Below are 18,629 nucleotides of genomic sequence, written 5' to 3'. Positions count from 1 at the left end.
ACTTAGCAGTGAGGTAGTGGCAACAATCCTCACATAATGAAAAGAATTCAAGTCTATAAAATCGTTCTCTGGACACTGAAAACAAGCTGTCCTCCCAGACCTCATCCTCCAACCACCCTCTCACGTGAAGCTGTGTCTACTTCCGGTATACCGGGAAGCTGAGAAGGAAAATGGCTACCCAGCTGAAGTTTCTCAGGACTAGGATACAGAGACCTTGCCAGAGCCTAGGCACAAACTGTTCTGCTGAATTCATTAGGCATAATTTTTTTTTATAGAAAAGAAAACTGAAGGACAAACCAAATTGAAAGAATCACTGTTATAATAACTTTAATTTATCTTGCATTTTACAGAAGTCTATGAACGATTTTAAAAAAGCACCGCCTTACCCCATATTTCTCTGACAGTTGTTAAAGTAGGCAATGAGTATGTCAACAGCTTGAGCAACGGCATCTTGCAAGAATTTCAGACCAACCGGCCACACGCCAAAGAACTTGGCAGCTTTTCTATCTTGTTTTTAATACAGTGGTATATCCACTCTGATGGTAAACCTGTCCAGCCAAATCTCCACAACACACTTTGCAAAATCAGTGGTGATTAGCAAATTAGTTAGCTTTGGCACGGAGCTGTGCTCGCTTGCCTGTGACAGCCTGGAAGCCAGTTTTGATGCTGGCAACAGAGCATCGAGAATGACAAGTTTCACACTGTAAGAAATAGAGTCGGGTGTCCTTTTGCAGGATTGTGTCCGGTGATCGGCACGTGTGACAGGTGACATATTCCTCTGCAGGAAAAGCAACATAAGGAATTACGCGGTAGCCACAGTGAGCCAGAGGTTTCTTTCTCCTGAAACACTTCTACTGACTGCAAGCCCATGCTGGCACCCAAACCAGGAAAGCTTAGCTTAGCTACACTTAGGTATTCTAGGGGTAAGAAAACACAAGCTATCTGATGTGATGCTTCACGTACTTAACAATGGGTTGAAAAAAGACCCCAAATGTCCAAAGAAGCAGTGACACTTGCCAAATGCCTACTCCTGGCTGTGTTTACAGGAGAGCCACTTAGTGAACTTACTAGCTTTCCTAGGTGGGAACAGATCTGCCAAGTTTAAGTGATTAGGAAGGTAACAAAACTGGGTCAGGCCAGGTCTGAGTGCAGACAGATTTCTCTGACTTGGCCTTCAGCCTGGAACCAACCAGCAGCCTTGATCAGCTGGGTCGTCTTAGGAAATCCAAATCCCTCCCCATGACCCCTAATCGGCCACCAAGAGCTACCTCCCACCCCAGCTCCCCACCACTATCATTTTCCCTCATCTTCTAAGGCCAGCCTTTCCAGCTTCATTAAAAACCAATGGCTGTCCCCCAAAATATTTCAGCCCAATAAGAACATTTCAGAGCGACATGTTAGAAATTATAAACTTACTGATATATCTTCTCAAAACATTTTCTATCTGTTTCTGTTGGAATCTTCCTTTAATTACAAGTTGGTTATTACCATCTATAGAACCACTATGAAAGAAAACAAAAATATCTCCATTATTATTTTTTTTTCCTATAAGGGATCAAATTCCAGGGCCTTCACATTTAATGAACTTAAAATATATTCAATGGCACAGGATAAGTTCTAGGAGCAGTACTACCTGGTTTCTCAAAATTTATTTTTAATTAAGTAGTTGGTACCTGATGACCCTATTTCCTAACATTAAATTCAATTTTCAATTAATTAAGTTTACAGCAACAAACCTGATTTGTAACTGATTTTAAGTCTAAAACAAATTTATTCCTTAACTGTCTGTGTGATGACCCATTCACCCAACAAAAGGACAATCACACTTTTACTGAATGCATACCACATGCAAAGCAGTGAGGCAGGCTATAAACACATGCAAAGCAGTGAGGTAGGCTATAAATACAAAAAAATATGAAAGGAACTGCAGATATCTTTAAAAATTCTAAGACCAAATCTTTTGATTCAGTCACATACAGCTGATGAACATGTTCTAAAATTGTGGTGATGGTTAACTATGTGAACAAATTAGAAACCATTGGATTGTACATATTTACATGTGTGAATTGTATCTGTAAAGCTGTTACAACCCTCCCCCAAAAGTACAGTTGAAATCACAGGCCTCATATTGTCAATGGTGCTTAAAAAGAAACTTTTTGAAAAGAAGTTGCTGACAAGTACTTTTGAGAAAGCAAAGCTCTCGGCTAGACATCATTTGTTAAAAATTACAAATCACAAAGTGAAACAACAAAATTCAGCCAAGCAGCATTAAATTTATATTTGCTCCGTATCTTATTATAAAACTGACTTTTGTAAGAACCTCTCCTGTGATTCTCCTTTAACTCTAAGAGTTTATTATCATCCTGCATGAACTGCAACCCCTAATCTTTAGGCTACAGTGACTTCAATGCTTGATGCAAGAAATTTTTTTCATTCACTGTCAAAAGAAATTGAATTTTCTCAACAACCCTATAATATTTTGCCCACTGACCATAAGTTCACTGGTCACAACTTGTTATAATTTACCTCACCTCTACAAAAACTAAATTCTGAGAAGTAGGAAAAACACTACCTTCTACTCCTTCATCAGTTTATACAAGTTAAAAACAATGATTGTAACAAATTTACATTTAAAACAATTCTTCCACAACACAGTCCACATATCTACCACTGGTCAAGTAAATTACTCCTTAACCCCAAAGCAGATACAGCCAATTCCAACAAACTGAGTTTCAAGAGTAGGAAGAGAACAGGACACCTCAGTTATCTCAGTACTGCCAGCAAGGTACAGGATTAAGGCTTTTAAGAGTTTGAGCTCCTGAGAAAGGCAGACCTGAGTTTACATCTTGACTGCAATTAACTAGCTATGTTACCAACCATACAACTTCATTTCACCAAACCTGTTTCCAAATGTGTAAGACAAGGGTAATATTAGTTTCTACTAACAGTTCACATAACTGTTTAAAGATTGAGATGGTACCCAAAAAAGTGCTTGGCATACAATGGGCACTCAATGTCTTAGTCATATTTATTATGCCCTAATTCTGCATTACTTATTTTTAAAGGGACATTCAGCTTCCTAGCACTTATGGCCAAACTAACTGGGATGGGCTCCGTGGGACACTGGCCCTCCCGAATGGTGATGGACTGGCGTGGTGTCTTCAACAGGAGAGCCCTAAAGACAGGGAAGTAACTATTTAATTATGGATACCTGTTTCAATGTTTTTCCCATGCCACTCATCAATTTATAAGCTGTACTTCATCAACAGCCTATTTACAATTTAGAAAATAAATTCTGTCCTAAGAAAATGGCTTCCTCTGAAATCTGGTATTTGCTCCATAAAAAGACCCAAGAATTCCAATTAATGACAGGAAACTCTCTAAACATGGCAGAGCCATGGTGCTCACTCTGGTATACCAACAGGCCTGTTCACAGAGTAGCCAATGTGAACTTTGTTTCCTATTCCCAAGTAACCAACCTCCCATAGAAATGAACAAGTTTTCCACCTTCACTGCCCTAAAAGTTCTTCTGACAATAAAGTGAATGTTTTTTTTTCTAAGCATGTTACATATCTTTTCAAGTTAAGAGAAGTTCTTATGAAATGTCCATTAATACTGTAAGTAACTATATATAAAGGTGAATATAGTTTCTTACCTTGTACCCAATTCAGCCAATAAAAATGCAAGGAGATGTTTGGGCTGACGATGTAATCTAAAAAGAAAGTGGAATAATATAAACCTTATCTTTCATGGAAATCTAACCAAACTTCTAAATACTTCACCCTGTTCACTGTTGTAATTTGTTATTACTCAGCTATTAGGTGAATTTTAGCACAGTTCATCAAATTCTGAAATGAAGATAACTGATACCATTTGTTTACATTTCAAAGCCCATAAAACAATATTACATTTTATTTACAAACATATACACATTGGTAAATGTCTATAAACAGGGACAGGAAAGGTAAATACCAACTTTAGAGGATAAAATCTTTTTCTAGGAAGGAAGGTAAAAGGGATCAGAAAGAGATATAAAGATGGCCTTAAACTGTAACGCCCTCTTTGTAAAGAAGCAAAAAGATCTGAAGCAAATGTGTCAAAAGGTCAAAATACACCAAATTGAGGCAATGAATACTTGGGTATTTGTTATGCTAATTCCTATATATTTCCTGTTTGCAATTTTTTTATTTAAAAAAAGGGAAGTATTTCACAGCAGCACAATAGCAGAAAATTTAAAACAGCTAAAATATTCACCAACTGGGAAGTGGTTAAATAAATTGTGGTACATCCATTCTATCTTGCTTTTAAAATAATACAGGTCTTGGGCTTCCCTGGTGGCGCAGTGGTTGAGAGTCCGCCTGCTGATGCAGGGGACATGGGTTCGTGCCCCGGTCCGGGAAGATCCCACATGCCACGGAGCGGCTGGGCCCATGAGCCATGGCCGCTGAGCCTGCACGTCCGGAGCCTGTGCTCCGCAATGGGAGAGGCCACAACAGTGAGAAGCCCACGTACCGCAAAAAAAAAAAAAAAAAAAATAGTAATAATAATACAGGTCTCTAAATACAAAAAAAACAAAAAGATGTCTCCACATAAAATGAAAAAAGCAAATACAGAGCAAGGCCACTCAGTATTTCACTTTTTAATTCTATTCATTTGGCACTGTTTGAGCTTGTTCCAATAAATAGATATTACTATTACAATTTTGAAAAGTTATTTTTAAAAAGTTACAATTTTAAAAAGTTATTTTTTCCCAAAAATGTAATGAGTAAGGGTTGGTGAAAATATAATAAAACAGGTGGACACTTAGGTTGCTACTGAGAGTATAAACTGGTATAAACTTGTTGGAAAGCAACTTGCCAATGTTTGCCATAGAAATGTCCATTCCTTGTGACTAGGCAATTCCATTTTGGGAATTTTTGCCCTAAGGCTCTATTCTGAGTTCTGCTGAGATATGTGTATAAGGATGTTTCCTAAAGCTCTGCCTCTGATAATGAAAAATTGGGAGCAACAATGTGCAACTAATGAACTGTCAGAATATGTTGTATAGGGACTTGCCTGGTGGCACAGTGGTTAAGAATCCTCCTGCCAATGCAGGGGACACAGGTTCTATCCCTGGTCCGGGAAGATCCCACATGCCATGGAGCAACTAAGCCCATATGCCACAACCACTGAGCCTGCACACTAGAGCCTGCGGAGCCACAACTACTGAAGCCCACGCACCTAGAGCCCCTGCTACGCTACAAGAGAAGCCACCTCAATGAGACGGCCATGCACGGCAATGAAGAGTAGCCCCCACTTGCCGCAACTAGAGAAAAGTGCATGTGCAGCAACGAAGACCCAATGCAGCCATAAATAAATAAATAAAATATTTAAAGCCTTGTGCTTCAAAGGATGGCAAGGAAGTGAAAAGACAATCCATACAATGGGAGAAAAAAATTTATCTATATATATAAAAAAATATGTTGTATAACTCCTAAAAACTTTTAAAAGACTAATGATAAGGGTAAAAATTTCACAATATATTAAGAGAAAAATATGTTAAAAACCAGTATAATACCAATTTATTTAAAAATATGTAGATGCATAAAAGTAGCAAAACAAAAATATTAAACTATGATTACCTATCTCTTAATGGTGGATTTACAGATGACTTTTTTTTCTTTAGTAGGTCTATATTTTCTTACTTTTCTATAATAAGCATATACTACTATCACCATCAGCAAAAGTCTAAAACCTTTTAAGTCATGCCTAAGCAATGAAAACAAGTGGTTACTCTGGGCAGGGAATTTTTAGTGATTATATCTTCTTTGTTTACTGTTGTTTTCCCTTTTATCTGCAACAAGCATGTATCACTTATGAAACAAAAAGAACAGAAGATAAGGTCAGTTGCCCTAAGGAACCTGCCAGAAAAGGTGTAGCTGAGGAGCTTTGAGAAGAGCCAGCCCCAGACAGTGACCTGGGGGTGAGACAGGCATGGAATGCGATGGTAATTAAGAAAGTCGAAATCTCATCAACTGTGTCTTGGCAATAACCATCCAAGGAAGAAGCACATTAAATTCAGCTGCTTTCCCAAAGCTCACTGCTTGTACTTGCTTGGCAGGCCCACCCCAGGCTGATGAGCTTTTCCACCTCCCTGGGCTCTCCAGGCCCCCGTCTAAGGACTACAGTCAGCCTTCTTACTCTTCACTCCATCTGGTTAGGATCCTCTCATGAGTCAGCATGAGTGGGCTTCTCTCACTTCTGGATGCCCAATAAAACAAGCCTAAAGACCTGTGAATCGAAAGAACTGACGGACTTGAACTGTGACCTCCCTCAACCCAATCGTGACATCTGTGCATTCTTTCTACTTTTAATAAAGTCCACAATAAGCATATTTAACATACACTCCACTGAGAATCTAGCATTTGGGATGGAGACTCTGCATTAACCAACTTACAATTTACAGATATCTGTAAAGTTGACAAAAGAAGTTTTCTTGGTTCCTACTCGGACGACCTGTGGAGGTTTCATGACAAATTTCCTTTTCTCTCCAGCAACCATATCTGGATTCTTTTCCCTCATGATGTTGAACACTCGATTCAGTAGCTATAGAGATAAAGTGGTATTCATGTACAGTCTTATTAATAGCAGGAGTATAACGTTCCCACTTGAGTCACTGTGCTTTTCCTTTAAACAGAACAAACCTTACTTTTTACTAAATGTACACACACATCACATGTTCTGGGAGCTCCCTGAAAGCAAGACTCAATTCTCAACCAGGAACTGGTCCATTATGGATGTTTAATAGTTCCTTGTTTAAAGTTAAAGGAATGAACAAGCCCAATTCTGTTTCTGTGGGAAAGTATATGGTACCTGGAGAAGTAAAATTCAGACTACCCTGAACAAGCAAACCCCAGACTACTATGGCCCCCTATTAGCCACTCCCTCTCCCTACTGTCCCTCTTCAGTGGGGCTCCAATGACCCCAGAAGTTCATGGATTCAGATGGAACAGTGAGTACTATAATGACTGCCACATTGTGGACAGCCTGCCCCAAACGTCGGCATCAGGCAGTGCGACCTCTCTGGGTCTGTTTCATTATCAACCTATACTTCAATGGCTCTTTCAATTCAGGGAACATTTATCCTGCTTTTGTTTTGAGTTCTACTGAACAGTTTAGCCCCCTTTCATAACAGAATTTGTCTTACCTCCTCATATGTGTAGTCTCTTTCTGAACCTGCCCAAGCAGGGCCTGTCTGGTTACTGAATGAGATACCATCATCTTTTTTGCTGTCTTCATCTTCTAAAGCTACAGATAACAAAGACTGTAAGAATGAGGGGTAGAGCCTGATACAATAACAAAAAGGGGAGAAGGGAGAAGCAGATCTAGAGAAATGAAAGCTTCAAAGACATGTCTTCCTTCCCACAACTGCATTCACAACAGCCTCAAGCATAAAGGCATCAAGGCTTACAACCCCATATTCCTTAAGGGGATGTTACGATTTTCATAAACCACCCTTAATAGAGACCTCTCTAGGGATGTGTGGTAATACAGACACATTGAACTGTTTCTTGATTTAACAAACGTAAGATAAAACAATGCACTGGGATAATTAGAGGAAAAAAATGTCCAATTGTTTTGAAGCACTTAAGAAACATATACATCCATAAAAACCCATCTGCTGACTATACTAAAGTTCTCTAAAGCAGCTATAGCACTTAGAAGCTAATAAACAGCACTTTTAACAATATAGTAAAAGATTTTTTAAACATTTAAAATTCCGTTACAGTAATTGTCCCAATAGTCTAAATCAGTATGTTTTAATGTAATCACAATTGCCAAGTTCTTCCCCCATGAAGTCTTTTAAACTGTCATTATGAAGTTAGATTCTGTTTCCTTTTAGCTTCCATTATTAGGCAGTGGAAATAAGGGGCAAGAAAAAATAAATAAGGAGGCTACCCATGGAAGAGACTAGGCCAAAGGCTTGTGTAGCCTAGAAATGAGCTAAGCTCCCAATATTACCTTCATCTTTCTCTAGTATTTCATCCTCATCTGGGAACTTGACATTCTTCTTTTTCTTCTTTTTATTGCCAAGCATAATGTCAAGGTCATCCTCTGGTTCAGCTGGTTCTTGAACATCACTTTCAATCTTAAGGTCCTAAGAAAGTGAGATAAGAGTCTCAACATTTTGCTACTAGGATTATTATTTTTTTTAAATGATATGGGCTGACATGGTTTTGGAGGAAAAAAGATATTAAATATTCAAAACTGAAGTTACAGATCAGAACTCTCTCTCACAGGTGAACCAAACTGGTTCAGAGTCTGTCATTTAAACTGGAAAAATTTTAAGACACTTTTGTGGGACCTTTTCCTTTCTTTTATCCATCAGCCTTGGGATCTTACTATAATTATTGTCCATGTTTTTAAACCAGGCCACTGTCAGAATCAAAGAAACAAAGATTCTTAAATCTTCTCAGTGACAATCTTCAGCAGGAATGGGGTTCAGGAATGTTTTAAATAAGTTTCTAAGTATTCTGATGCAGTTCGTAGGAGGGTTTTTTTTTTCCTTCTGACACCAAATACGTGATGTTTTTCCACCTCAATTCTCCAACTCTCTGACACTAACTAGGTGACCTACAATTCAATGCAGTTCTAACACTACCCAGAGTTAGTGACAAACTCCATGGGTTTAAGGGCTCAGTCGCATAAGACTGTCTTCATTTCAGAGGCCAGGTACAAGTATAGAGTCCCCAGGTTTCCAATACATATGTCCTACTTCAAATTCAGAGGTTCCCACACACCCCTGGTTCAATAATTTGCTAGAAGGACTCAAAGAATTCAGGAAAACACTTTACTTAACTATTACTTTATTATATTATATATATATACAATATTATAAAGGATATGCTCAGAAATAGCCAAATGGAAGACATGCATAGAGCAAGGAAAGGGAGGCAGGAATGCAGTGCTTCCATGCTCTCTTCAAGTATACCACTCTCCCAACACCCCAGTGTGGTCACCAATCCTGAAGCTCTCCAAACCCCACTGTTTAAAGGTTTTTTATGGAGCTCACCCATGAAAGAAACCCATGACAGGTTTTTTGTGGAGGCTTCATTATGCAGGTATGATTGATGAAATCACCGGCTCTTGGTGACCGAACTCATATCTAGAGATTCCAAGAGTCTTAGGAGCTATGTGCCAGGAACAGGGACAAAGACCAAATATTTTTTTTTATACCACAGCCAGCCTGGCACCAGACTGTGAGGAGGTCTTTGGGCATCACTTCAATAGATGAAACCATGAAAGAGGGAGAAGGCAGAACCCACGGAGAATTAGGGTCCTATGATGAATGGATAGAGACAAGGTAAAGCTTGATCCCAAGATAAGCTGCTATAGTCATGGATGTAAATAGGGCATAACCTTGAAATGAGACATAAAAAACCCCAGAAGAGCAGAAAGGGCCAGTTTCAGTCTCCAGCCTTCTAACCTCACCTCCTTTCACCAGTGTATCCAACTCCCTGCCCTGAAGTGTGCCATCCACATTACCCATCAATATCTATTTTTGTGCACCTACATCCTGAACTACTCTGTAAATGGCTATAGTAATTTTAGAAATCTGATCAGCAGCAAAGTTGGAATAGCCGGGAGGAAATGAAGCTCAGCCTTGAGATGCCAAATCCAGCTGTGTCGTCTCAGTGCCACTTTTGGCCATCAAAGACCAATCAGCCCATGTGTATTAGCTGGATAACACCAGACAAGAAACCTGATACTAACCTAGTCTCTAATAAGATGACAGTCAGTAAATGAGAAACTCAGACATGCTAAATATAAATTAGCACACATCAGCCAGCTTCTAGTCCTATATTATCATTTATTTTATCCCAGTAAGATCTATTTTCAACCTGAGGCTAAGACCCAGTGAAAGGTAGAGAATAATAGCACATAGTGTTTTTGAAGATTTTTCAAAAGCCCTGTGGTGCTCTGAAAATTCAGGGGGAGAGTAACCCAAGATCTTAAAAACACTTCAGCCTCAAGTTAATGCCCATGTCTTGCCTGACAAGAGTACTTATAACCTCTTACGTTATGACTTCAGTAGCAGAGAAAGAAGTATCCAAGCACTAAATCAGAGCTTATAAGTGGCTCTTCAGGACAAAAGCTACTAGAGAAATTTGTTAAGCAAGGCTTTCTGTGGCACATCTCTGATGTGTCACCTTGTTACCCAGGATATTTATACCTCACTCATTCAACATAATTTGAGCATTTCTCTTTATCAATTTCCTTATAACAGCAGGAAGAGAAGAAAATCCCCAAACAGGGAGAGAGTAGGATAAATCCAGATAAAATAATCTTGTTCTAAAGAACTCTAAATTATCCCTGAACCTCCAAAAACAGGAAAAATATCTTATTTGTTTCAGTACCCTAACAATTAGCACACAATGCCTGACTCACTATCATCATTAACACATATTTGCTGAATTAACCAAGTCATTAAAATTGTGACATTGTTTCCAAAACTCAATGAATTACTGCTATGTGTGGGATACACCTTATTTACTTGAATTTGAGCAAATAAATAATTTACCAAAGAAAAATTTGGGTAAAGGGCACAAAAGGGGACAACTTAGTGCATGTGTATGTGTATTCTCACTCTTTCTTTCTCATACTTCTGAGATATTTATATTAGAAATCAATCCAGTAATAAGACAATTACAGGGCCTCAAGTCCCCCTACAAGACCAGAGAACTCCACAAAACCAACCTGAGTGCTCTGGTTCTCCTACAGGCTATAAAATCATCAGCCACCAACCACCACAGGCTGGGGTTCATTCTTTGCTGCTCAGAAGAATACACATAAATTTGTGTATCCTCAACATGCTACCAGAAGTTTAACAGAAGAAACTATATTTGCTCTATCGGATTTCTCACAGAAATCTCTCTCCTCAGCCAATCTCAGTATGATTAATGACAAGTGGCATTTTGTAATCATCTTAATGGCACACAATACAATGTGTAAAACCTAACTTTACATTCCTTTGAACCATCATCCCTTTAAGATACCTAGTCAGACAAAAATCCCAAGAAACTGACCTTAACAGTGGTGACTAAATACTTAATAACAAAAGCAAAACTAGTAAGAGATGAGACAAACAGGGAGAAACATCAGCCACTAGCAACCTTTCAAGGGGTCAAATTTTACCTTCAATAAGAAAGCAATACTACCTTTACACCTTCTTCAGCTTCATCAATATCAAATATCTTTTTTGTTTTTTTCTTCTTTTTCTTCTGATTAAAGAAGTTCAAGTCATCTAGATCATCAGAAGCATCTAAAAAGATAATTGAGATTATCAATTATTAATAGCAGAAGGTGAAGCATTAAATTATGAGTTAAACCAATGTTTCAGCTATTAATCGATCAAGTCACCAGAATAGCGAGATTGGTATTAATTAGCACAGTAATTCCTCCACAACCACAAAGGTTAGGGTTCTGAAAACACAATGGCAGGTCAACTCAAAGCTTTCTAGGAAAAATCTGGTTAGGGGACCATGTTGGGAATATTTATTTAGTCATCTGACCATATGATGCCTCATTGTTCCCAAGTCAAAGTCAGGGTTCTAACATAATTTCCAAGGCTCTCCAGCTTTATCTCTCTACTTCTGCTACTCTCTCATCTCCGACACCTTAATTCCTAGTTCCAGCTCAACTGAACTACCTCCACTTCTTAGTGAAGTATGTGTCTCTCACCTTCAAGCCTTCCTATGGGCCCTCCCACACAGCTCTTACTTTCATCTCACAGGATCTTTGTTAGGAGTTACTTCCATCAAGAAGTCTTCTCTAAGCCTATCCCTCCTGTTCCCCAACTGGGTTAGGTGTCCCCTAGGTGCTTTGATAGTACCTTCTATTACTTCAACAGAGGTGCTTACCAGTTGCTTGTCTGTCTCGCAATGAGATACTAAGGGGCTATGCCTTTCTCACCTAAATCCCAGAGCCTAGCTCAACAAGTTATTCAATCAATCAATCAACAAAGGGCCTTATAAAGTATTTCACATTCATTAAAATGAGGCTACAATATGAATAAAATGAAATTTTATCCACCATTAGTGAGTAATAATGGGTTTGGTTCAATAAGTTTTCCATTTGTTGTGCCCTATTGTACACTAGAAATATTTTTAAATGACCCTACTACGAAGTTTTTCAAGAGCTCTTTATGAATTAATTTTGTCTTAATAAAAGAATGATTTACTTTCCAAGTTTGTTTTAAACATGTATAAGATGCTTAGCACATGGTAGATGCTCAATGAATGTTAATTTTCTTTATCCCTAGTACAGTGTCTTCTATTCAATAGGCATAAATATGTTTACTTAATCATTTATTTCTAATTGTCAAATGCTGTCTGTGTTAGAGCACAGAGTGAATAACTCATGCTGGTGTCTAAACCCAAACATTTTAGGCTGTAATTTTAGTCTCTTCTGTATGTTTTCAAACTTGTTAAGACACAAAACTGTTTATCTTGGTCCCATTTCTTTCTGCCTACACTCAAATACAACCATCATTAAAACTGGAAAAGAGACATCCCGAAAGGCTAGACTAGAAAAACCAGCCCTGGAGTAACAAAGTTTTGTCATCTCTGTCTTCTGGATTCAGTGGAATTTTCCCTGAAACAAGTCTATCAGAAATCTGGCAAGGTCCCATGCACACAGACCGCTGATGGCCTCAGCTTCACTGTAACAGATAGCCTCTCAGGCTGAGAGGCCACTGTGTGCACAAAATCCAAAACACACTGATGGAAGAGAACCAGGCCTCCCAGGACAACAGTGACTCTCTCATGTCTGCCACTTACCTTTTTTCCTACTGTCCTCTTCATCGGCTTCTACATCTTTGTCCTCAGTTGGCTCTGGCTCCACTTCTTTTGTTTCTGAGGGCTGGGTTTCTTCTGTCTGGGCATCCCCTTCCTCATCTAACATAAAAGGCTTCTTCTTCTTCTTTTTCTTCTTGCTCATGGTAGGATCAAAAATCATCTGTTTAAAAGATAATAAAAAAGAAAAGGGGACAACGTGATTATTTTTAATGATACTCACATTCCAAGTATGCTGTATTCTCAAAAGGCATACTCTTAAAAGAAAGAATATTTGACGCATTAAAGTATCTAAAAGGATTTTACAAAAAAAAAGAAAACAAACACACACACACACACACACACACACGCACACGCAACCTTCCTTATACTATTAAAAGTCGAGGGGGGTGGGCTTCCCTGGTGGTGCAGTGGTTGAGAGTCCGCCTGCCGATGCAGGGGACACGGGTTCGTGCCCCGGTCCGGGAAGATCCCACATGCCGCGAAGCAGCTGGGACCGTGAGCCATGGCCGCTGAGCCTGTACGTCCGGAGCCTGTGCTCCGCAATGGGAGAGGCCACAACAGTGAGAGGGCCGCGTACCACAAAAAAAAAAAAAAAAAAAAAAATGTTGAGGGGGTGCTTCCCCAAAACATATGTACATGTCTTTTAATTTAAAATTATCACAAGATAACAGAATTTAGGAAAGGGATCTTAGCAATAACCCATGCTTCACCCCTCGCTTTATGAATGAGAAAACCAACGCCTAGACAAGTCATACGTGTTTTATTTAAGGTTGGTAACCTGGGGTTGCTATAGCAGTAGACTTGAACTGATAAAAAAAAAACTTAAAAATATTTTTTATCCTGAAACTCAGACAAGCCTTTAAGGAAATCCATCAGCAGCCTTTCATGTAGCAAATCTCTGAGTAAAAGAAACTTCTATACAACCTTTTACTCTGCTTTTTGTTTCTGGAACATTAAAAAATACAGATAAAGTGTTTAAAAGCACAAGTCTAGAACCTAACTGATTGAATTCAAATCCTGACTCTGGTTCTTACTTTTGTTACCCCAGGTAAGTTCTTGCCCTCTCCTTGCCTCAGCTGTAAAATGGAGATCAGTAGCAGAAACAAAACCAAATCTCACGAGGTTATTAGGAGGACTAAATAAGTAAATAAATATAAAACACTTGGCGCAGTGCCTGGCACAAAAGTACTCAATAAATGTTAGCAATTATTATACAATTTATATAATGCTTTACAGTTGACAAAACATGGTATCTCTTGATTCCTATCACTGAAATTTCATCAACTCAGGGTGATCTAATTTCCACGACATATCATGAAACTCAAAAAAATTCCCAAAACTGATTCTGATTAACTTAAATTCCTTATGTCCCAAGTACATTGAAGAAACTGAGCTACACTGAAACCAAACTATGGTCTGTAATAAGGTAGGGTAGTATAAATATCATCCTCACCCAATAGAGAAGGATTTGCAAGACATTCTGGAAATTGATACAGCCTCATTTCAAAGTTATCCCCTCCAACCTTAAGAAGGCTCTAATTGTATAAATGAGTAATTCTGAAAAGTACTCAGCCTGAGGAACATAATCTGGCAAACTTAGAGAAGAGGATAGAAGAGCCAGGAGGAAGGAGTTCCCCACTGCTGACCTACTGGGTCTTGAGTCACCCTACATGGAGTGCTGTAATCTGTTCCAGGGAAGAAGCTATAATTCATCCTTATTCCTGAAATATGGAGGTTTGGCAAAAGGACAGACAACACTCCAGGCACTATAAATTTGGTTGTCTGGCAGGGCTTACAATTCACTTACTGCATTTTTTTCAAGTATCAAGTTCCCTAGAATATTAATTATCTTTTAACTATTATTCAGCAAGACAGACTAAAGGTAAGGGGGATCCTAAAATCATCAAAGGACATCCTCACAACCGCCGTTATGCTCTGAAAAACATTCATATAGGTCCACAGGGAAACAGTATGGTTGTAGCCTTGTAAAGGGTTATAAACATGAAAGAACTGTACACTGAAGTAATTAACACCTCTCTCAATTACTCTCTCTGGATACTTAAGACATAAACTCATTGCCTCATTTTATTCACACCACTCAGCAAAACCAGACTTTAAAAATATGGAAAGAGGGATTCCAAAATAGTGCCCAAAGCAGACCTCCCCCAAACCACAAGGTCACATCAGTCTTAACTTTAAAAATGTGGTTTTTGGGACTTCCCTGGTGGTCCAGTGGTAAAGAATCCACCTTACAACGCAGGGGACGTGGGGATCGGGGAACTAAGATCCCACATGCCGCAGGGGCCCGCGCGAAAACTACTGAGCTCGCACACCTCAACTAGAGAGCCTGCGTGCTGCAAATTACAGAGCCCATGAGCTCTGGAACCCAGGCACCACAGCTACAGAAGAGAAAACCCAACACCACAACTAGAGAGAAGCCCGCGTGCCACAGTGAAAGATTCCACATGCCTCAATGAAGATCCCGCAGGCGGCAACTAAGACCTGATGCAGCCAAAAATAAAATAAATAAATAATAAATAAATCTTTTTTTAATGTATTTTTTAAGACTTTCATATCTGACTTAACAAATTATCACAGTCCATATGTGTTGTTTATGAAACTAGCTGGGATGTGAGACGCAAATAGTTGCTCACAGTACACTTATGGAAAAGCACAGACTCTTTTGGGCTTTCTTTTTTTTAACTCTAGATAGAAAAAAGCCTTCAAAAGTTTTCTCTTTTGAACCTCCCACACTGGGTTGGGTTGAAGAAAGTGAGGAAAAGGGACAGCAGCAAAAGTTACCCTGACAATAACCTAAAGTGCTTCAGCAAGTTGGAAGCCTACTCCCATCTATCATACCTTACTCAGGATGTTAACTTTAAGGCCACAGCACACCCGACCCAGAAGGCAGGAATGAGTTACAAAAGCACCCAGAGAAGCAAGGTGAGCAGAACAAATGCTCTGAACAAATGTGTCATCATCTCTAGGTGATAGGATTCTGGGAGATTTTTATTTCTCTTTTTATTCTTCTGTTTTGTATACGTCATACAACACATATTCCATTTTTAATCAGTTTCTTTTGTAAAACACCTTACTATGTTGTGTGAAAACCTGACGTTCCGATACTTTGTGAATGGGGCCTATTAATAAGCAATAATCTTAGCTATTGACAGCACTTTAATGCCTGCAGATTAGGGAATTATTCCTCACAAGGCAGCACTCATATTTCTAGAATACTGCTTTTTAGAGGTCATGGTTCCACTAGTTTAAAAGAGATTATGTTATTTGAGTTTTGGGCTTACTTGACAGGTTTAAAAGGAAGTGTGTGCAGTTTATGACAACTATACATTAAAAAACTATTAAAAGAAAAAAAGGAAATGTGAAAAAAGAAATAAATTACTTTTTAATAGTAGGTTCTTTAATGCTCTATCTTGGCTACCAGGCAGGACTACTTCCACTGTAGGGAATCCCTCACAGTTTATAAATCATTTCTATGTACAGATTTTCACTCGATCCTTACAAGTCTGTAAAGTAGCCAGAAGTTAAGGATCGGCCTAAGAAAACTTATCTATCCATCAGTATTAAAGGAACCAGAACCTGCACATACCTTCAGAGTGGAAGCCAAGGGCAGGATTCTAGTCATACTAACTTGCTGTGTGATCTTGGGCAACTTAACCTCCCTGAGCCCTAATTTCCTGTTTACAAAATGGACTGGTAGATCTGAGAAATGCAAAGCTGCTTAATACTTTACGGGCTTCCAAAGTCCTCTGCTGGAATGCTAGTTCTGATACCTCTGCTTGACGAAATCCTTTTCGCCCTTCAGTAATATTCCACTTCCTTCGACATATGATCCCACTGCTAAAACTGAACCCTCCAGCCTTCCAAATCGCTGTTAATGGCTCTATTTCTACCTCTTATACCAACTAGTAGTAAATCTCTTACAACACTTGCAAGTACTTTACCATAGAAAACCAAACACAGAATAGCACCCCAGATAACTTTGCACTAGATAGGTACTTTATTTGTTAAAGGTTATGAAAAGCTTAGAAAATGGGTAGAAACAAAACAAGCATGAGACACTGCCACTCTCCGAACTTTTGAAATACAGTGGCCTACAGCAATGTCTACCATGACCTCCAAGGAAGAACGACACACCTCCCTTAGACTCAGTTTCCTTCCTAAGAGAGCAAGACCCTCCTAATCACCTAAATGGAGATTTGGAATTCTGCCACTGGCTCAGCCACTTACTATTTATTTGATCATGGGCATTATACAACTCTCTAAAAGCCTCGGTTTTCTCAATTCTAAAATGGGCATAACAATACCCACCTTAATGGGTTGTCATGAGAATCAAATGAGAGCTCAGAATTCCCTCCAGAATAAAATCCAAATTCCTTAACTTGGTCTTCAAATCCCTCCATGAACTAGCTACTACCTATATTTCAAGGGATTAACTCTAACCAAATTGGATAATATTCTACCCCCTTGCCCTGGATCAGGCCTTCCCACTACTTGAGGAAATTCAAAGCATTTCCAGGGTCTACCTCAAAAGCCAAAGCTCGAAAAAGCCTCGAATTTTTCTCTTCCTTCTCTCCGAGGCACTATTGGCCAAGCACTCGAATGTTTACAGAAATTAATTATAAATTCAAAGGTTTTTTTCTGGTGGGGAGAGCTGGCCGGTAAGCGGTAGCTCTCCGCGCAGTGTTTATACCTACGGATATCACTTAAAGTCAAATTTCATTATAAGTCGTCTGGTTTTAAATAAACTGGGATAAATCTGGCCAAAAGGGGACTTGAGGAAATTTGCTGAGGTACAAGCACGACAGTAGCAAAAGACCCAGGCATCTTTGCAGCTCAGACTTCCCGCTGACGTCGCTGAGAGCTCTGCTAAGGAAGGCTCAGGGACTCCCGCCCTAAAACTTTCCGAAAAGGGTAATCACTTTTTCAGGCTGAAGGATCTTTTCCTCTCGTCTTATCCCCCTCTACATGAGAACAAGGGTGGGTGCCGGGCAGGACAAGCCAGCCTGTAAAGTTTTAAACTAGAGCGCTCCACCGGAGCCAAGAGACACTCCTCTAGGCACCACCAGCGCCCAGAGAGTGAGAGTTAGAGCTGCACCGTCAAATCGAAAGGAATGCAGGGGCCGCCTGCCCCAATCTCGTTCAGCTGGGGCATTAACCGGGCATTCAAGCTCTCTTCTGGAGGGCGACTCAACGTGCTCTCCATTCCGGAAACGCCGGCCACGGGAGGACGCCGGCCTCAGCGCCGCCGCCCTGAGGAGAGCGGGGCACGGCCAAGCCGCGGCTCCGGAGCCCTCGCCGGCTCTGCCGCTCCGCGTAGCCTAGGCCCGGCTGCCCCACATGGCGGCGACCGGCCGCTAGGCCGCAGGCCCAGTCTCCCACACTGGGGTGGGTCTGTCTCACTGCCTCCGTCCCTAGACCTAGCGCCAGCCTCAGGCCCTCACCTCGTCCCCGGACATGGCTGCGGCTCGAGTGGGCTCGGCACGGACGGAAAGTCTGACAGGTCAGCCCCAGGCCCAGGTTTCAGCGCTGCTCCTGCCGACACCTCTCCCACCACCGCACTAGGCTCTTGCATCAGCGAAAGGGAACAACACCCCGCCCTCTCTTCCCAAGAGTTAGAAATGCGCCTGCGCAGAGACCGCCAAGGCGCAGGCGCGCGGCGAAGCCGACCTAGCGCGCTCCGACTGGCGCGAGTTACCAGGCGACGCCGCGGCGACAGGCAAGCCGGGACTTGTAGTCCGCCTAGAAGAGGCGGGCGCTAGCGCGGCGGCCGCC

The 18,629-nt window shown here is 40.3% G+C and overlaps 2 protein-coding genes across 2 annotated transcripts in view; both read right to left on the bottom strand.

Annotated features, from left to right (window-relative positions):
* Positions 1-301: 301 nt before the first annotated feature.
* Positions 302-18,457, bottom strand: EIF2S2 (eukaryotic translation initiation factor 2 subunit beta). The gene is made up of 9 exons (XM_081256799.1): positions 18,299-18,457; positions 12,819-12,996; positions 11,199-11,302; positions 8,002-8,137; positions 7,187-7,287; positions 6,437-6,585; positions 3,656-3,712; positions 1,417-1,502; positions 302-778 (listed from the first exon to the last, which is right to left on the bottom strand). Exons 1-9 carry the CDS (start codon positions 18,311-18,313, stop codon positions 603-605), a joined length of 1,002 nt encoding a protein of 333 aa, XP_081112925.1. The 5' UTR covers positions 18,314-18,457; the 3' UTR covers positions 302-602.
* The window catches only part of PIGU (phosphatidylinositol glycan anchor biosynthesis class U), a 577,582-nt gene continuing 564,110 nt past the window's right edge, over positions 5,158-18,629 (bottom strand). Inside the window, exon 13 of the mRNA XM_081256796.1 lies at positions 5,158-5,168. The gene's annotated coding sequence lies outside the window, so the exon portion shown is untranslated. The remainder of the gene's footprint in view (positions 5,169-18,629) is intronic.

Source organism: Mesoplodon bidens (genome assembly GCF_964165515.1).
Source record: "Mesoplodon bidens genome assembly, chromosome: 15".
NCBI classification, from domain to species: domain Eukaryota; kingdom Metazoa; phylum Chordata; class Mammalia; order Artiodactyla; family Ziphiidae; genus Mesoplodon; species Mesoplodon bidens.
Note: the sequence above shows the minus strand (reverse complement) of the source record. Positions and strands in the feature narration are given on the sequence as shown.